Genomic DNA, 21644 nt, shown 5'->3' with positions numbered 1-21644 from the left:
TTAAAATTACATAATTTTTAGTAGATTTCAATTTATTATGTAAAAAGACTAATAGTTAGTTTTAATTAAAAAAATTATATTACCCTAATTTCTATCATTATTTACAAGTGATTCAAAATGTTTATATTATGCACACAGGACACACTAATATTTAATTTACACACGATAATAATAATAATATGGTATGATCACTTAATCTGCAGTATTCACATAAAACTTGAGATATAAAATGTGGATTCTTATATAATATTACTGAAAGTATAGGGAAGTTTTGCAAGGTATATTGTTCGGAACAACTCTCTCTAATATAGAGGGGTAACTCTACACACATAATACATACACTAAATATAATCAGAGATAAACACCTTCTTAAAATCAGGTACACTACGTCCAACACTCTTCATGTTATTGTTGTTCTTTAAGTCCTCAATATAAACTGCGTGATTAGTAAAATGTGGAAGATACTCCACTGATTTAACTTTCTTATTCCGCATATCCAACAATTGACTCTGGAAATTATCAATTTTAACCGACTCGGAAGTCTTAGAATTACTCCTGCTCATGGTTCTCTTCACTTTCCTCTTTCTCTTCTTGTCTTCCAGAGTGGTGTAAGAGTTGGACCGCTGGAGTATGACCACTTTATTGCTCACATTCTCGTTGTTTTTAATCTTACTTTCCAAATCAAGGGATTCTTCAATGAACGTCTGGAGGTTTTCTAGAGATCTCCGAGAATTAGACCGAGTGATCCTAATATTGGACACATGCTTAACCTTCTCTCTATTTGCACCTTTGGGGTTGTTATTTTCAAATGGATTATTAGCGGCATTAGCTCTGGAAGAATCTTGAGTTTGGAAGAATTCAAAGTCACAGTTGGCTTCTGTGGTAATTGAATTGCTGGAACTCATGGAGTCATAATCTTTCGCAATACTCCCGTTGTGATTGAAAAACGTCGAGTCTTCGTCATCGGATGAGTATTGGTTGATGTCTTGATCTTGGTAGTCAATCTTCTGGATGAATTTTTGAGGGGGAGTCTCCAATATCTGGATATCTTTAATGGAATCCTCGCTCCGACTCAATCGCATTTTGTTTAAGCTACAATTGAAGAGCATTGGTGCTTGTTAAGGAGGTTGTGCGAAGGCAACTTACCGCAGAAGGTTATTGTTCATCAAGCGTTGATGAGGACTGGAGACGTTGATATCTGAGTTGTGGTAAACCATAGTGTCCCCCAATTTGTAGCCAGTACCATTCTCGAAGAACAGATGATTGATACTCTCTTGGCTCTGACTTAGCCTCTTTCCTGGACTCCTCAACCTGCTGTTTTCCAGGAGACGAATTTGGTTGCGTTGCAACGAATTCTGGGTGTTTTGCAGCCTGCAATTAAACAGATCTCTCTGTTATCTTCATTGAATTTTTAGTATAAAGAGAAAGTACCTTTTATTGCCCACAAACAGGCAGCTGGATTGAGCCTCTTTCCTTTCGCCATTACAGGCAAATACATTGTTTTGGGAGACCTGCAAAAAACTCAATTTTCTCTGCACCCTCTGTGGAGTTAAATGATGTAGGTCTGAGTGACTAGGACAGTGGTCCATGGAGCAGTTAGTGCAGCTTGAATATTTCTTCTTTTGAAGCGGATTTTCTTCCAAGTCTCTTCGGTGTAAATGCGACGAATGCAGAGCTACGTTGGAGGACTGAACTTCTTGCTGTTTCAAGGTACCAGTCCTAAATTCTTTGTGCCGCCTGTAGTTGTGGATGACTGGCAGACGTCCATCTATGCTCGTATAAAGAGAACCGTTGGTTATTGGGAATCGATGCTCCATTTGTTGCAGGGTTTTGGAGCGTTCTTGATGGCTGAGATCCAGGCTTTGCGGCTGACTGGACAGGCCAAAAGGCCGGAATTTACCATCTAGTCCCACTAAAAATTAAATTTAAGTTTATAGGGAAACATGTGCTTAAAGCGGAGCACTTGCCTTGAGGTAACTTTTCGTCTTTATGTTTGGCGCTGCATCGATACACGTTACTAACCCACCCGCAAAATCTAGAATCGACGATCCCTAGTCCTACAGGAATGAGTAGATCCTGTACCAGGCCTAACCATAAGGCGATTCCTGCCACGGACCATGGGTAGATGAGACGGGGGTAAATGCATAAAATCTGAAAAAAGCGGCATAATTTAGCATTTCTCGTTATGTCGATTTTCCTTGCATCTTGTAGTGTTGCAGCAGGGCCGGCCTTAGCAAGTCTAGCACTTTGAGCAAAATTTTTAATTACCGCCCCCCTACCTTCAAGAACTATCGACCTGGAAAATTCGCCGCCTTTCCTGGTCTGCCGCCCTGGGCCCTCGCCCAACCTCATCTCCCGTAAGGCCGGTACTGTGTTGCAGCAGTGTTTATCAATAAGTATTAATTAAAATGCTTTAACTTGCAACTGCGAGAGAAAGTGACTGCATTAGACATAATCGAAACTAATTAGCGGACGGAATTAAATTTACTGAATTTATCATTAAATTTAACTCCCTTTTTTTCACAGAATTTTTCCATTTCTTTCCGCTTTTCTAACAGTTTTCAAGATCTCAATTCGTACATGCACCGCGAATTTAGCCCATCCTATATATGTTTACGTTTGCAGGCGGAATTTAAAGTTAAAACTATTAAGTTTCCAAATAATACATCTAAAACGGCAACCTTGACAGTGTTACGTTTGCACTTAATTGCTTGTAAATTTTCGAGCGCAGAGAAATGTTTACACAATTAACAAAAAAATAAAGAACTTGATGATTTAAGTGGTGGCTATTTCCTGAGATTCATTACGAAACGAGATCACTATTTTATTGCGCTGTAATTTAAAGATCATTGGCTGAATAATAAGTTGCGTGAATAACAGTAATAATAATAATAATAAATGAAATATTTATTAAATAAATAATAAATAAATAAATAAATAAATAAATAGTTTCAGCTTTGTAAGAGGCTTGGAAAGTCACTGACATCAGACTAGCCTTCGTCATAGAGCAGAGTGGCGCAGTGGAAGCGTGCTGGGCCCATAACCCAGAGGTCCGTGGATCGAAACCACGCTCTGCTAGAACTTTTTTTTTTTTTTTTTTTAATTAATTTTCCCGATAAATATAGAAAAATATATTTTAAACAAATAACAAAGTTTTTGGACATAATTCCTCAAATTTGTCTTTATAAACTTTGCTGCTTAAATATTACGCTTTATGCGCGTATCTCGATCGTTGAAGTGATAAAAAAACAACCCTAAACTTTCTTTCAGAGTTTTGAATTTATTTTATTCGTATCCATCAATACTAACTATACAAATCAAATGAATATATGTATATCAGGCACTGAAATCTCATATGATGTATCTCACACAAACATCCTTTTGCCGGTTAGTTCGCACGCTGTTTTGCGGCTTTTATTCAATCCCATAAAAGGAAGTGGTTTTTATTTATTGTTCGTCACAGAAAGTTGTCGCTAATTTCAGATAAATACAACGGTAGTTTTCTGAACATGGGTAATTTTGTGTTGTATTGTTGAAAGTTTCAATGAAAATCGAGCAGAACCAATTGAGGTAGAGCTCCAGCTAAACAACTTGACAAAATTGGGGATTTAAAATTGTTTTGCTCTTTGCCATGATCTGTGCCTTTCTTTGAGGCCCCGGACGCAAAACAGAATGAAATAATTCTGAGAAAAAACTCGAATTAGCCTGAACTAAATTGAGAAGTCCGAGCATTTTGTCGTTAAAAAACTGCCCGAATTTGAATTTGGCTAAACGTTAAATTCCCTGAACATATACAGGACGTACTCAAAATGATGCCCGAGTTCTTCAGGGTGTCACGGGGAACACCCCATAAAAATACGTAAAATAAAATTTATTGGTTACGATATCTGGTAACTTCGTGTTCCCAATCTGGTTATCATTCTTCACTTAAAAATTCAGGTGGTGTGGCTAAAAGGGAAGGTCCCCTCATTATCCTCACATTCCTCGTCAAGGAATCAAAAAAAATATATGTATCTATGCAGGTGCATTTTGAAAAGCGTCCCTTCGTTAGTTTTGTTGAAATGAAGATTGTAGAGGTTTTTGACTCTTTAGTGATTATTAAAAAATCGATTTCTAAGATATCATAACATTAACGTGATTTATCAATTTATGAGATATTCAGCTGTCCGAAAAATACGGCGACGTAAAAAAAGTGTATTATCACCTTTGGACCGCTATAGCGAGAAAAATAGTCGAGCTATTTGTTTTTAGCTATTTTTGTACAGCTCACGGACAGACTCCCCGCTCCACACTGAATAGCTTGGACAGCATTTTAAACACACCCTGTAGACTACGCAGCCTATAAAAATGCCGGCACGTTATTGGAGAAACGAGGACTTCGTAATTGTTGTTATTGTTAGAAATTACATAACACAATTAAGTTATATCTAAAATATCAATCGCTCATAGAATCATGTAGCATAGAGAAGTAGGAATGTCCTTGTTGGGTTATTAGGCACGCGTGGACCTACACTACTTTTATGGAGATTGGTACGGGGGCTCCAAAAAGTAGAGGATTACGTTGTTAAAAAAATTATATGCTTTAGGCAAATCACCATTTTTATGGCACTTAAAAAACCTCCTAAATAAGGAAGCTTGCCAGATTAGATTTACAGCGAAGCTTGGCCTTGCATGTAATACACACTTAGTGTATCTACTAAATTCCAACAATTAGCATTCTTTTATTATACGAGATCGGAATTTATTTATTATTGCGATGTTACTAATATACGCGAACAACATTTATGATGCTAGAAATCGTTCTTTTTTAATGGGATAATTATACGTGCGATGGTATCAAACCGCCCGTGGCTGCTTGGTATTTATGACTTAAAGGTAAGCGAATTCCTGCACGTTATGCTATTCCGATTTTTCACATAATTTTGAAAATTTCCAGGAATTATCAAAGATTTAAATTTGAGTCGATGAGGGAGAATCTGGTCGGGCTCGACGTCTATCAGACCGTATCTAGGGAGAACCGATTCGCCTTTGAGGAAAATGAGGAGGAGGGCGACAACGTTGTAACTGGTTAGTGAAAATTGCGAAGTTAATAACTTCAGGTCACAAAAAAGATTTTCTGAAGGGCTTGGCCATGCGTTTGTGAGTCTTAGGAGTCGCGTACCCTGAAAAGCATCTATTTAACATAATGTAGGTTGGCCCAGGGCAACTGAGAAAGCCTCGGTACCAATGGGGAGGCGTTCAGGCAATTCAATTAATGAATTGGACTTAAGTGTCGGTACTAAATATTCTAGGAATTTTACAGGTATTTTAGCCATCTCTCTATTTTTCTTTAGATTTAATTGTTTTCCAGGGTCGGCCTTGGCAAATGTGGCGCCCTAGGCGAAATTTTTAATCACCGTCCCCCTTGCCTCCAAAGAAAAACCTCTAACCAGGAAAGTCCGCCGCCCTGGGTCGTCGCGCAACTTCGCCCCCCTTTCCCCACATAAGGCCGGTACTGCGTCTTTAGCTTTAGTTGTTGTTAAGATCTTATAAAATTCAAGGCGACGTGGCAACCGCGTCACCGGCCTTAGACCGTTTTTTGTTGTATTTAAGTTTTTTTGTAATAAGGAAACAAACACTCCCTGTGGGGGGTTAGGTAGTACCACGGTCCTATAGTAATGAGTCAGTTGCTTTGTCCTGTTATCGCTCGTTTTAATCGATATTGTTTAGCACATAAATCGTGAGTTTTTCCCAATAAATCTTGGCCAAAGTTAGAAGAGTTGTTTTTGCACGAAACAGCGTCTCTAAAACTGCAAACTCAGGGCGGTTCGAATTTGATCATCTTATCCTTATGGCATCGGCGACCGTCTTGGACGTTCTCGCAAGTCCGGCAGTGTTGGCGGAATATATCAACTCTGCTGGTTCGAATCGGAATCACTTTCCTTCGCCCCTATCAGAAGGACCCGTGCATTTTGGCCCTACGAAAAGAACCACACAGGCTTCTAGTCACGTCGAACCGCACGCCCACATCACCCCCATTTTTGGCACTTCTTCCGGAATTATCAGTTGTACGCAGACAAAAGTGTTCGAATACTTTTGTGGATCAAAACGAACATCTCAAATGAGTTTTAAACAGGCTTGCATTTGCTATAATTTTTTTGTGTTTATTTATCTATATAAGGTGTCCTCAAATTGCGTGGCCAAAATTATATCGCAGGTTATTTGAGTAAAAATAAGTCGATTTAACTAAACTTGCCTCAGTTCAAAAGTTAATCACGGAGCTACAGGGTGTTAAAGTTGAAAAAATAAATCACATTTTCTTTAATACCTTTCGATTTCTTTGAGCTAATTTCACGAAATTTCGTATCTGAGGGCGCTTTAGGATGCGAAATTTAAATTTATTGACGGTAAAAATGCATTTAAAGCTGATGATGCACGCAAATTATCTAAAAATATGTCTGGTTCAAAAAAAAAATTAAGTCTTTCGAAAACAATTATTATTAAAGATGAAACAAAATAATAATGAGCAAAGAAACAGCTACAAGGAGGAATAAAATTAACTAATGAATTAAATTAACTTATGTAAATTTTGGTTCAATTTTTGGGAAATAACTTTAAGATAATTTGCATGCATCATCAACTTTAAATGCGTTTTTCTTGAAAATCGTTTCTTCTAGCGACTTCAATACGGTATACCTCTTTGAAGCAGGAAAGGTGAGAGGAAAAATTTATCTAGCCCAAAATGACATACACCGTGGCACAAAAAAGTTTTGACAGTTTAAATGAGTCCTAATAGCCGCCTGTGGTGCCCTTTAGAAGATACACCGAAATCGTCAATAAATTTAAATTTCGCATCCTAAAACACCCTCAGATATGAAACTTCGTGAAATTAGCTGAAAGAAATCGAAAGGTATTAAAGAAAATGTGATTTACTTTTTTTCAACTTTAACATCCTGTAGCTCCGTGATTATCAACTTTTGGACCGAAACAAGTTTAGTTGAATTACTTTTGCTCAAATAATCTGCGGTATCATTTTGGCCGCGCAATTCGAGAATGCCCTGTATAGATTCTGTTCTTGATAGGATATTTTAATTTACCATACGTGAAATAAATATGTAGCAATATTGTATTAATTTATATTTCTGTCTAATCCTTTCGTGACTCTGTAGCTTTAGTTGGATTTTATGTACTCCTCTATCGCTTATCAATTTCGCCAGTGGCGGCGACCAAAAAATTAATTGCTTGATGACAAGATATAAGATAAACGATCTCCAAGTAGGCAACGTGTTATTAGTGATTATAGCTGTATTTTAAGATTTATGTAACTGCTCGGCCCATGTTCCTAAGGTTTCACAAATTTATGGCTTCCTATTAGCTTCAAGCATCCAGGATCGCGAAGTAGGTAACTAAGTCGTTCGAGGCATCATAAAGCCCACTCACAAATACATATTATGCAATCGTTTAAGCCGAATATGCTCTAATTAAACGCAATATTTAGGTCAGCTTTAAAAGCACTTGACTGGCAATATTGTGCGGTGCCAAGAAGGTACTTGGCTGCAGGTACCTACAGAGCGAAAGGTCTTTCAGATTAGCCTCAGATTATCGTGAAATACCACGCCGTTTCTTGGCATTTACGAAATCAATGGAAGGTTAATCAGCCAGGTCCCTCTTTGATGACTGGCAACCTGATCTAATGATTAAATTTTAGAAGCGGGCTGCTTCGACGACCGACAGGATGTTAAAAGGCTGCGCCAATAATAATTGATTAACCCATTTATTGTGAATTTCGTCACCCCTTGGGAGCACGATTTGTTTTACAGGATATTGCGTTTCCATTTAAATTATCGCTTCGACTCGACTTGTCCGTTAATTGCTGTATAATTTGATAGGCAATGACTCCAAAATCCATGACCACTGCCTGGATTTTTTGTGCTTCGTATGAGTGGTTTCTTTAAAAAAATCTGCATCCACGCAGGTATCGCATTCATTGTCAGACTGTGTGTAACCTAACAGGAATGTAGTTTATGGCCATATTTACTCACAAATGCATCTGAGAATGTATTGACGTTGGACATATGCGTCGAATGAATGCTTCATAGGTCTTAGCAGCCACCGACTTTAATATTCTTGAGGTTATAAATAGCTCGCGTTAAATATGACTTTAATCTCCTTATTTTACCACAACTCTCATTTAAATTTGTTTTAAAACTAAAGTTTTAGCAACAAACCCAGAATTCAAAGAGAGGGATAAGGAAGATTCACTTATAATATCAAGGGCCTTGGACTGAATAGAAGAAGAGAGGATGAAACAGAGCCAGCCATTGGGACTGAAAAAAAACAGAAATTTCCTTAAATCTCGCCCAAACGGCAATGTCGCTCTACACTTCAGCTGTTCAGCGTGCGTCGCTACTGGTTCAGCAATACGTCATGTGATGATTCGTTCCTCGGGCGTTGTTGCCGCTGTAATAAAAAATCTGCAAATTAAGAAACAGCCTTTCTGGAGGTTTTCTCTAAAACCGGCAGTTCCCTTTTTTGCCTCACTTTTGCCCGAAGCTGGTACCATACTTCTGGGTCTATTTCGAGATATTTTGAGACATTTACAAATTGATGAATGATGTTATGGCCCAACGAAGTATCAAAGCGTAAGTTTATTATTTTTTCTAATGTTTTATTGTTTATAACTTATTGTTTGAGAAAAACCCTTCGTGTTTAGGTTTCTTGAAAAAATGGTGGAGGCAAAACTATGTCAGTCATGATATAGTTTCTCCATATGGCTATTTTTAGGAATTAAGTGATGTTGAATGAAGGTAAATGCAAAGAAAGTGAAGATATTAACTCTCGATCACATACCATATGCTACAAAGTCGCATAATAAATGATATTGAAGGCAAACATATCGAGGCGTTCCATAAAAAATGAACTTATTAGCCATATGTCGCTTAAGCGACCTTAGTTTTAATGCATAGACTATCGACAACCGTAATTGATTATTAACTAATAATTGAAGAGATTCATCAAACTCTTCGATAAAAAGTTGGAATTCATGGTAATATAACGGAGCCGGAGCTCATCTAATTCCCTCTTCGAGGATTTCACGGAATTGAATACGCTAAAGGCGATTATACCTGAATTACCTGCATGGTTAAGTACTAAGGAATAAGCCTACTCAAGCTGAGCCCCTCTACCTTTAACCGCGTTTAATGTTTCAAGAAAGAATCCCACAAATATACCACGATCCTCCTTAGAAGGCATTATTACGCGATTGCAACAGATACCGTTTTGTTTACGCGAGGCCAAGATAAAGAATTTGAAAGGTTTCATCGATAAATTTGACCAATCCTGTATAGAATATCGGTATTTTTTGGGTCACACAATGACGCTAAAAGAGAAAATTGAACTTTTTTTTAGATATGAGTGCGTATGGCGTCCACCTACATTTAAATTAGAGAACCGGGTGGTGTTCGTGCAGTCCGTGCCCATAATAAATCAAATAATTATGTTTGGAAGTCTCAATTTCTGAATATTGCTCGTTGTAGTTCGGAGAAACCGTACTTCAGACTGAGGTGTCCGCTACTGGTTTTCCGCCCTGTAGGTGTACTCTTCAGAAATTTGGCGTATGATTCTTAAAGAGGACCATTGCGACTCCAAATTTCAGATCCAGGAAATTTTACAATATTAACCTGGATGGCCCTTCATTTATGACATCCTAGCCCGATAAGATAGAAGAAGCAGAGGGTATGATGCTCTGTTCCGAATCTTGTAGTCTCATTGTTCTTTAGGCAATTTTTGTAGCGGAGGACATATTCATTTGTCTTCACGCTGTACTTATGTGCGATATCGCGCTTTTTCTGTATGTCCTTGAATAGGACATCCTCGGATTGATCGTTGAATTAATGGATGTTGTCTTCGTTAAATTCATTCTCTAGCGACGAAGTGTTGGCTTCCCTAACATCAACAATAAGCCACCGCAAGCGTCTTTAAATCTAGCCGGAAAACCAATTTTTTAGTCCTTAACAAAACACTGGTTAACCTACTTTTTCCAATCGAGGGTACGTCGCTTATAAATAAGTAAACTAATAATATTGATCCATCTATTTTCATACCAAAATCAATGGCAAACATTGGAATTACCACCGTAACTGGTTGGCACCGATTATTGATTGCGGTGGCCATTCAAACATTTTCGGCCATAAATTTAGATCATCTGCATGTTTAGGCTTCATAATCGAGGGCCAGAATTAGCATGAACGGTTCGCTTTAATTTTCAGTAAAACGTTGAATTTCACGTAATTTTCAATAAAATACCGAATTTCACCTCATGATTGTTTGCGAAATATGCAGCAGCGCCCGCAAGAGCGGGGCGATTTGCTGTAAGAACACTATGGAAGTAATGGATTAAGACGTTTAACCTTTTACCAGGTTTAGGTGTGTTTTACTACAGCTTTGGGCTGAAATATGGGTATGTTGCTGTACTGGTTTCCGAGAAAAAAATTTAAAAGCCTTAAGGCTGATTCTCTATGTCCTGCAGTCCACTAAAACGGGCAGACTAGGTCATTGCATTTAATTAACAATGAGTTCTTAAGTGCATGGGCAGCTGTAAACACCTTTCTTGTTTTGTCTAGAGATTGTTCTCGAGGTGGTAAAATCGTACAATGCGTAAAAAATTTTTTCTCCTCTCGTGAAAACATTCACTCCGTATATGCAGTCAAACTGAAGTGGGTGTGGCCTATATACACAGGGTGTCTGGTTCTTCAACTGTTCAATTAATCGACTGGTTTTTCGTCTTTTATTACACAAACTCTAATTTTTAAATGTGCATGTGCAACCTCGTTGTTGCATGATTTTTTTCCGCGAAATCTGGGCCGTGAATCAACAGGCCGCGTTGCAATGGTTCCCTTGGAGTCTTCGGAGTCGGAAGCCACAAGCAAGAAGTCAGAGGGCAAACCATCCAGGAATAGAGCTGGGTAAGTTTGAAGTACAAAGGTCAGCGGACTAAGACATTAGTTCCTAAACTCTCAATCTGGACTTTGTGCAGGAGGCTGAATTACTACCTGATCCAAGCGCTCAGCTATTATAGAAGCTCTAGGCACGTCACACCCTGCATGGATAAGGTTGAAAGTCAACGTGAGAATACTGGCTTCAGAAACTCTGGTAGCAGGGATGATGGAGGGCAAAACAACGTGGGACCGATGCTTCTGAAGCGAATTTCGAGGAGAATTGCTGTGAGTTTTTGGACAATTCATAATCACGCCATCAGTCCATTGCCCTATGGAGTGAACGATGAAAGGTCAAATCAAGGAAAAATGAAACGGAGAACATTGGAGGATTTTCGCAACAGTACGAGTTTGTCCACGGATTTTCTTTGATCTGGAGCGAATCCGAGGGAAATGGCAGTGATTTTCCTGGACCCAAAACTCATTATCGGACTATCAGTCAACTGCCCTATAAACTGTAAGATGACAGTGAAAGGACCTTCCTTAGCAGTAATAGATTGACTCTACGTTCAATACCAATGGACGAAATTAATCTGAAGATGGATAACGACTTAAACAGAAGAGAATGCCAGTACCAACCTCTCACCACTCCCTTCTCTCCAACAAAAGCCCAAATCGCTCCAAAATCGCCTTTTAAATTCGGCTTGGCAATTGAATCATTATAATTAGCGAATTCCATACTTCCCATAATTACAGCTTCAGTATAAACTAATGGAGGTTTGCATTATAGATGCTTGAAAAATTAAAAGTTGGTGGAGCTTATGTAGGTTAATCACTGAGCCTAAAAACGGCAATCTATAAATATCAGCCTTTAGCGTTGCTAAATGCTGCACGGATTAAAATCGCGATTGAACGACCATCATAATCAGATTGCTTGTTCTTGTGTAAAACTTATCCATCCGCCTCGAAATACCTCCCTCTGGATTCATTCGAGTTTTCTTGTATACAATTTACTTTAGAACCGCCATGTGGCTTTGCGGCTATTAATAATAATAATCGTAATAATGCACGACACATGCTCCTCATTGCACTTCAAAGCGATAAATTTGAAAACAGATGTTTGATGAGAGGAAGTTGGGACATGCCACTCCAGCATTACAACTTCCTCTATTACGAAAATTTTCGTGCAGTGCTCAATGGAAGTGGAGATTTTCTGTGTTGGCTGAAGTGAACAATGTTGAAACTTCTTCAGCGGTATAATCACTCGCTACAACGACAATTGCTTTAACAATAAGTTTCATATGGATTTCAACACGTTAACCATAAATCGCGTACTGAAAAATCTAATTACATCACACCCACTAAGCCCACTTTCATTTCAAATGGAGTGTAATCTCATTTCACAAAATAGAAAATTCTCGGCTTCAAGGTGGATCTTCGATAATTACTCGCCAATTAATTGACAATAATTATTATACCGGCGAATTGTTTTAATTGATCTTTGCACGATTACGAAAGTGAAACCAAGTCCTATTTGATCGCAACAAAGGCTTTTTGTTCTTTAAGGTCTAATTTGTTAATAAGCGTGTTCGGTAATTACGTGTCGCAATTTAGATTATTGTTTTGCTACAGTCGAGGGGTTTCTATATGTCTGTGCGATAATAAACACGGATGCGTGTCGCTTTTGTAGTTACAGTCGATTCTTGACCAAATAGCGAGGGAAGCTCCCTGCGCCATTTTGTCAGGAATTTTACCCTGACATGCTGCTTCACGCAGCGTTAAGGTTGCAGCTAGTTATTTGGCGGTTCAATCAGTCCGTTTTTCATCTAAAAAAAGCAACTCGTCGAGTTAAGCAACTGCCATTAATACGCTTATAGCTCGAATGCTTACATTAAAACGCCTAAAAACTATAATAAGGAATATAATAAGGAGAAAGTACTAGGTACTCTGGTACCAGCAGCCACTGCAGGAAATGGTTTTGACTCGAGACCGGCGATGACCAAAATACTTTGTCTTATTGTATATGAGTGTTGTTCCACTTGCGAGTTCATTATTTTCTCATGGTAAAAATCACATTACAAGTAATTCTCAATGGCGTTTGGTTCCTCTCATGCATAAAAATTCCTGGGAATATTTAATGGTCGTATCGAGTGACATTAGCATCATATATCATTGTTATGGCCTTTTCGCAGAAGCTCGCGTTATTGCCTGGAACCCACAGCAATAACGACTAATACTTGATTTTTCGCCTCGTAAATAATTCCGGCATTGTTGTTACACAACGAGGGCAGGTGATTTGTACACAGAACCAAAACTGGTTTAAATCACGACATTCTTTTAACAGAGTTGAGCCGCTGTGGCAACCGTGACGGAGCCGCTACCGGAAAAAATGTTTCTGATGAAACCGATTTAATCAGTTAATTGATGATATGTTACAGGCCGAAACCGTGGATAAATCAATTGCAGTCAGTGCTTGAAAAAGGGCGATTTTAATTCATAATTTTCCAATAGATTTTACACATACGGGCTGCAATGCAGCGGTCCCATAGTCTTCCGACCGATCAGTTAGGTTTCAGTCGCAAGGCCTTAATGAATCTTTCCTGTTGGAAGATAACTAGATCTGGAAGATCCTTTTGGTTTAAGCTAACCAAAAAATGGCCTTTTTAAAGAAATGTTTGCAATTATTTTTCCTTAATTACGACCAAGAGACTTTGAAAACTTGCCAGTTTTTTAGGATTAATTTCACTTTTTACGGCATTTAATCCAATTCCCACTTCCAACAATATTTATAACAGCACAAAGCCCGGTTAAACACAGCCCAAGGTAGGAAAATTGCCACTCGTAAATGCGTACAGTGATGAATCATTGCGAGACGAACGTTCCGAGCTTTTAGCGCAATTGCATGTTGTTAGTACCATCGGTTTCAGCTGCCCGTAGAATAGCTACATTTTAGCTCGCTCGACAGCTACATTTTTCGAGGTCTATCTCATCTATTACTAGGCTTATTTATGCCCTGTTACTATAAGCCCTAGAGCCAGCAGGATGCTGAATAAGCGACTTAATAATTAATTACCAGAATTCACCTACTTATGGCAACATGATCTGTGTCAGGAGAAGATTCCTTGCAAGGAAGGCGACTGCTTTCTTATGATCTTAAATTTAAATTTTTTCTTCATTCAAATTACAGTAGGATCAGTAGTACAATGGAGCACAGTAGTACAGTACCGCAGTGGCATTTCAGTAGAATTAAGTAGTTTCTTGCTTAAGATCTCGGCTAAAGAACTCATTCTGCCGTAGCATTATGTAGTATATTTTACTTACAATTACTGGCAGATGATAAAACAAATAGCACACAATCAGAACAGGATGCATGGTTTCCAACCCAGTCCTCCGGACATCCCTCTCCTCCTCTTCCTCCTCTTGGCGGGGTTTCACGATACAGGGCCGGCGCGAATTGGTCGAACTCACGGTGGTAGAATTATTCGACAACACCTCACTGTTGGTCGTAAAATGTCGTTCGTTGCTCCAAGTGTCCTTGTAGTTGTTGTTGTCGTTACGACTGATCGTATAAGTGTCGTAAAAGTTACGGTTTTCCGCAGTAACGTTGCCGTTAATCCCGTGGAAATTGTTACTCAGCTCACTCAAATCCGAGTTGCTCTTCTTAATGTAGTCAAATCCCCGCTGCTTCGTCTTATAGTAGTTGTAGCAGATGGCTACGAAGCACGTGAAGGATATTGAGGCTAAGAACACGTGAAGCACTATAATGAACACGTTGAACTTGATGTCCAGTTGGAAAGGGAGGAAATCGCAGGGGCTCACATCGAAGTTTTCTGATGCGAACACATCACCACTTTTCTGCGCTAAAATCGCGGCTACGCCCACACAAGCGCACAAGGTAGTCAAGCAAAACAGGTGATACACTATATGAGTCGAGGTCAAAAAAGTCCTCAAGTTCTGATTCTTCCGGTGTAGCTTAGCCGAAAATAGTCCGATCACAGCAATGGATGTCAGGCAAGACGCCTGGAACGTGTGGATCGAATTGAAAATCCAAGTGATGATGCCACAGTACTCGGTATTGAAGTTGAAGATGGCTGCCAAAATGTAGGCTAAAATGGTAGTGTTCCTGAGGGTGTTGAGCACGAGGATAGCCACAATGGGGATGTCGTAGGGGCCCCATTTCCTGCGATTCTTGTGGAAAATGACCACGGTCCAGAAGAGGAGAATGCCAGTGAGGGGCAAAGCTATGATGGAGGCCACTTGATCCGGGGTGTATTTCAGCATTTCCCGGCTTGGATGCTACCTAGAAAAACGTCTGAATTATTTAAAGGGAAAATTACAGCAAATTTACAAATTTCCTTAAGTCACGCTAAATGGTCAAGTAGAAAACACGCTCTTGTGGGGATATTAACACGAGAAAATGCAAATATTTAAACTCGGTTAAACAGTTTTTGTAAAATGCCCTGTAGCGGAAACGCACAGTAAATATTATTTAGCATAGAAACGTGCAAATGTATATGAAACTTGTATAATTGTACTTTGCACCTATTTTTAACGGGACATAAGACGAAAAGCACGTGTAAGCCAGGAAAATCAGAGGCAAAATGGGAGTAGTTGTAGCGTGGAGAATGGTTCATTTTAAGTAGAAAATTACCCTTTAGGGGCTGTAAGTTAATGGGGAAATTAACCTCAGAGGTCTACGATTTACAAGTTTTTTTAAAGGTTTTTGTGACGGATATTTAGCAGTAAATAATGTTATATTTCGGATTTTGAATCTTTATTTATTTACTTGATATTTTATATTATTTTTTATTATTTAGCAAAATATGACCGAATTAAAATAAAAATTTAAAGCTTGAAAAACCCACAATAGGATGGAAGCGATAGCGTTCCCTTGAGAACGGACTTGTTGGTGTCATGGAGGAGGAGCCTTTGGATGGACGGCAGGAAGGATTTTCCGTTGTTAAAGCTTCGGAAATTTTTCCTGCCCTGGTTTTAAAACAAATTCCAAACCAAAAAGGCCTTTCTAAAGCATCCTAAAATTTCCAGCACACAGTCCATTTCACTCAAGGGCCGACGATTTAACACCTAAAAACCTTGCTACACCAATACTTTTCACCTAGCTGCGGGATAAAGAAGAACCATCCTTCGGATTTGACCCTTGGAACCTTTCCAGCCTCGCCTCTTGGCCTCATAAAGGGAACTTTCTGACTCTTCACATCTCAAGACTTGCAGAACCCCTTTCCCACCCCAAGCGCTCTCTTAAAGGTTGAGTAAAAGTGAGTCGGGTCACGACCAAGATTTTCTAAATTAACATACGAGTAAACAGACTAATTTGTGAGTTTTAGCTTGCATATAAATTGACAAATAAGAACTGAATGGAGACCTTCAGCGTTGTCCAGGTGGTGCCGAAAGTGGCTTTTACCATGCGGCAGATCACACGAACTGCTCTGGTAAATGTAAACGTACTGTAATACGTGAACCTCGTGTAAGGTCATTTCGCAAATGGCAAACTAATACCATTATTTAACATCTTAACAAGAAGGAAAAATAAGGTTAACCTAATTCGTTTACATCAGTAAATGCCGACGGTCGCAATTAGAATGTACGAGGCTTGAGATTAAAGTTATTGGATTAATTGAAAAAACTGGTTGTTGGACTGAGTGAGGAACGGGGTATTGATTGGTACTGGCATGTGGGAAAAAGAGCCATTTCCAGTGCGACAATAAGGAAATACGTTGGCCTAAAAATTGGTTATTTATAATAATCGCCGTGCTATGACATGATTTGTTGTGCAACGCAGAATTGCTTTTTCTGATTAGGTTAGGCGGCCCAAGAGATGATTTATGGGCTTTAAACACTGCAGCAACAATAGCCGAAACAATGGGCCTATTATTGTATTTGGAACGGAATAAACTACTCTGAAAGCAGGGGCGGATCTAGGGCTGCGGCGCAAGCCTCATTAACAATTTGTGAAATATCAATTCCCTAAGGGATAATCCAAAGATTTTTCTCCCTAGGCCATGGAACGCCGCTGTCTTAAACCTGAATTTCTAGATAAAGAGGTCCTTTGTAGCACCAAGTCGGGCTTTGGGTGTTAGGTTCCCAGTTATGAGCGTGAAATCTCACTAAATCGCACTCAGTCGTTAGCACGCACAGTACTTCCAGCGTTTTGGGCGGTTATTTGGAGTGCCATCAGCACCAAGGTCAATCCTAGCTTGCACCAAAACCACAGGAACATTTCCGCAATGGCAAACAATCGCAGCGCACCAGCAGGAACCATACCTGGCCACCCGCACTTATGTATTTCAATAAAGCTGTTTTATTGTTTATTACAGGGGCGTAGCAATAGTTACACGAGGGAATCCCTTAACGAATAATACTGGCAGCTCTGTCGAGAGATCATTAAAACCGTATAAAGGGCTCTTTTTACAAATCTTTTTCATTTGGATTTTAATGGGGAATCCCTCAATAAACAATACTCTCTTTCAGCTTATGGTATTTCTGTCGAAAGGCCATAAGACCACGCTCAAGGTAACACCTACCAGACATCGCGACTGTTGCTCTATCAGCCCGCATAGGGTGGGCCTCTCTTCGTTCCCGAGATATAGACTCATTTTTGACGTTTGATTCGCCGCCATGGATCGTTGTCAAAAAATAACTTCTCCTAGGTCGTTGATCACAAGTAATGAAATGTGATGGAGTGCTGAAGTTGTTGGCCATGAAATCTGCTTTTCACTGGTAAGACCGAGAGACAGAAAAGGGCAAAATCAAAATTTCGTTAAGACCAGCAAAAATATATGATTTTTTGTTATTGTCAAACCCTTCCCAGCGCTGCCAAATTTGATTTGAATTCTTTATCATCTTTGTCGACACATGTCAAAACAGATTGTTTTCTTTACTCTCAAATCCTTCCAACATTGCCAAATTTAGTTTCAATTCTTCATCCTCTTTGCGGACATTACAATGTACATTTTAATGACCCGGCTTAATGGCCGCTCTGTAACGACCGTAAAGACAACTTATGTATAAATAAACCACAATCGTCCTTGTAAATGTCACGAATTTCCTATAATATTCCACGAAACATGTTTGAGTTCGATGACATGATCCTCTATCAATCGAAATCTTCCCACTTGACGCACAATTGAAATAGTCAATAACACTTAATTTAATGGTTGCCCTGGCCTTATTTGCAAAAGTCCATGCCTGCGGAGCCGTGATTTCGTGGCTGCCGATCATTTCGAAATTTAAACGGATTAGTTATAGCAATAGAAAAATTAATCCGATTTATTTTTTTTTAGATGTTAGCTATAAGGAGGCTGAACACTGCGGCAACGTTGCAACACTGGTAGTTGGTATGTGACGTCGCTCTGAATGCGTAAGTCACCTCGTACGCGCATGTGCGAATTTGCATCAAAGCAGGAAATAAATGCGGTGCCCAAGCACAAAATAATAGAGACGCAAATTAATTAAAAATATGATTAAGAAGGCGGCCTGGCTTGCATTGTTAACGACCATCGACCACAACTCTCAAGGAGCGGCATCATTCCTATACAATCAACGCCCAGTATGCCTAATTTTATCGACATTATCAATTCTATTTCCTGCATCGACCGTTGCGAAACACAATGCAATGTTATGTTGTTGTAATGATGTTTCCTACAATCCTTATCGGTGCTTTTGCACGGCGGTACCCTACTTAAGCGCACCTCTCTTAGCTCGAAGTACCTGAGTGCACCCTACACTATTGCAGTACTCATAAATAAGTTTCACTTTCACTCAACAAACTGGTAGTCATTTTTAATTGTTAACGGTTTCTTAAGCGCTTAGATGGATTTTTTCAACGAGAGTGACTTTGTTAAGACAAACAACGAACCACCGAAGTGTGCAACGATTTATGCAACTCACATTCATACGTTTTAATTACCGTATGTGCCTTTCATCGTAAAATCAGTATGACTGATTTGGCACTCAATGTGACCTGATTAGAAACGGTCTATTTCGTAAATAGTACCGAGCAACTAAGCTTCCCTATGTGGTGAATCATGTCCGTATGAGCACCTGGTAGAACAGGTCGGGTTTGGTATTGAATGAAAATAAAAGAACGGGCGGGTATGGATCGGAAATGGAATGGACATGGCTAGTGCAACCGGTAGTCGACTGACTCGCTTTTCGAGAAAAAATAATTACGACATGAGCTGTAAGATGATCAAGATTCAATAGGGGAAGGGTGGAAGGTCTTGTAGGGCTTGCGATTAATTCTCTCGAAATTTTGAAAATAATTGGACACTCCATTAGTTTTCAAAGGAGTGTTGTTAATCTGACAAATTCAAGGGCTCGGGAAGGCTGAAAGTGTTTTAGGCACCAAGCTCATCAGACCCGTAAGATGCTTGAAGGAGTTTCGAAAATCGCTCAAAAATTTAGAATATCTGGGAAGAACTTTGGTGAATTTTAACGGTCTCAAAAGTACTCGAACAAATTTCCAATATACGTGACATTGGAAAACACTTCCATTTCTTCGTGATGAAATTCTCTCGAATTACGCAATCGTCCGCGCTCCCACTCTCATTCTCACTTCCAAAGAGACTAAAACATTTCTAAAAATCTTAAGCTTGAAGAGCCTTTCAGGGACGGCACCTAGATGTTCTTTCAGAGGCTTGAGAACTGCTCAAGAATTTAGAAAACCCTGTGGGATATTGGAATAACGGCCTCGAAAGCCTTGGAAAGAGTTTCCCAAAACACGCAAGAAATTCAGCAAAAAAGTGCGTTTTTAAAAATTTTCTGCAGAAAAGAGCCCCGGAACTTGCATGTACACAGGTGGTCGAGTAAGTTAATAAGTTCCTTTGTAACGCAATGCACTTTCGATATTCATTGTCGCGGCCTCAAATCCTACGAAAGAAGAATCGGAATCTCCATTTACTGTTCCCACTGAAAACTTCCGTAGATCTCACGGTTGTTCGCAAGTCTCCTTTTCTACGTTTCATGATCAAGTACTCGTACAAACACTCGACTAGAACATAACAAACGCAAACACCCGAGATATTTTCTGGCAACATCTTCGACCTAGCGAAACACGAAATCAACGACGGTTTTCAGGTTTCGTTCAATTAGAAATCGGGTCAATTGCGCCTCTCTTGCAGAATTTACGATATGCCTACTGAAGTGTCTTCAGGAAGCGCGATCACGGGCCGAGGTAGCCTCAGCACCTCTTGTACAGCCACGTTAAGAATAGAAGATGATTAACTTATTATTATGATTATCGCGTGTTGTATCTGGCACAGTGAGGTGTATTCAGTACGAGCGCAAAGAGAAAACCGATATTTTTCCCAGACGAAAGTAAAACTGAAGAACTACAGTGAATTTGATTAGCACACATTCATTTTTTTTTTCCTTAAGAATTGTTCGCGTTGATTGCGGTTGAGGTGAAACGTAGAAACGAGCCGCGACCAGAACCGCATGCAATATTTGATTTTATAATAAACTATCGATTTATTGAATTAATTCGGTGATTGTTTCCAGAGTTCGTTTAACTCGTGCAAATAATAGCTAAAATAGTTGAGGAGAAATCTCATTGACGATTCGCTCACCTGCGAGTCGCTTATCCGTTAAAGTACTGCCGGAGGGACGAGGACCACCGAGGGGCTGCTGGCATTATCTCGAGGGGCAAATCCACAATCACCTTGTACACATTTTGCGGCAATGTCAAGCGTCCTAAGACTCGATTACGGATAAATTCACCGAAAATTGAATGGTCGAGTAGGAAGAATCGCGCTTCTACATTTTCAAATCGCAAGCGCTTTGGCGCGGGAACGGTGCGCACACTGGGACGAACCGCGAACGAGCTGACGGCCACACCACCAATCGACGAATGCGTCAACGGCGATATGCGGGAGAGTTGGTGGTCGTTCGTTTCGTTTCTTCGACCCGCAGCAGGGATTTCATGCAAAACAAGATCGACCGTAAACTATCTAATCTTCGTAGTAGGGCATTAAAGGCTTATGCTGCTTTAATTAATGTTTCTAGCACCGGAAGTTTTGGGATTTCGACGAAAGCGATGGGCCTCTGACAGCTGTCAAATACCCTTGCGGGGGACATTTTTGAAACAAATGATCGTGGCTGTGTTGTCACGCTTCTGTCAGGGCCTCCTATTTCTTCTCGTAACGGCAACGCAGACAAGCGAGTCCTACATGTCTGATATGAACCAGAAAGGGTACGATCATCAAGTAAAAAGCGTCTCAAAATACACTAAATAAAAAAAAACATATCAAGTTTCTTGCAGAAGCCTTAATAACTCAGACGTCCAGGCCGAGAGCTTTTAATTCTGAACCACAACCCTGAATCGCACCGGCAATCCCTGGAGCTACGAGAATAGGAGGATACAGCTCGCCCAACTGGAATCGTCATAATTTCTTTCAGGTACATGAATTTTCTTACTTACTCACACTTTAGCAGCAATGCCAACGATTATTTCGTTTTTGCCAAGATTCCTCGAGCCCCCTTATACAGGGTGATTCACAACTTATCTATAAAATTTTAGGGATAGGTGTGTCATGAAAAACTAAGTCGATTTTGTAAGAAAATTTTTTGGGAAATTCTTATAATTTCCGCGGAAAAAATTGTTAATGTTTAATCATTGTATAACTGAATAACTGTAATATTTACGTTTTTCTGCAGAATCCCTTTTAGATTCATCAACTTTACGTATAATTTATAGTTGGGTCTCCCACGTGT

At 39.5% G+C, this 21644-nt stretch overlaps 1 protein-coding gene and 1 non-coding gene across 2 annotated transcripts; one reads left to right on the top strand and one right to left on the bottom strand.

Moving 5' to 3' along the window:
• Window positions 1-59: 59 nt before the first annotated feature.
• Window positions 60-20862, bottom strand: LOC136415061 (uncharacterized). The gene is made up of 6 exons (XM_066399433.1): window positions 20501-20862; window positions 14235-15213; window positions 1968-2151; window positions 1432-1912; window positions 1147-1371; window positions 60-1092 (listed from the first exon to the last, which is right to left on the bottom strand). Exons 2-6 carry the CDS (start codon window positions 15192-15194, stop codon window positions 342-344), a joined length of 2601 nt encoding a protein of 866 aa, XP_066255530.1. The 5' UTR covers window positions 15195-15213; window positions 20501-20862; the 3' UTR covers window positions 60-341.
• TRNAM-CAU (transfer RNA methionine (anticodon CAU)) lies at window positions 3007-3078 on the top strand. Its single transcript has one exon. It is a non-coding gene; the product is annotated as a tRNA-Met (tRNA).
• Window positions 20863-21644: the final 782 nt, after the last annotated feature.

This window comes from Euwallacea similis, chromosome 19, assembly GCF_039881205.1.
Source record: "Euwallacea similis isolate ESF13 chromosome 19, ESF131.1, whole genome shotgun sequence".
Taxonomy (NCBI): Eukaryota; Metazoa; Arthropoda; class Insecta; order Coleoptera; family Curculionidae; genus Euwallacea; species Euwallacea similis.
This window is presented reverse-complemented; position numbering and strand designations above follow the sequence as displayed.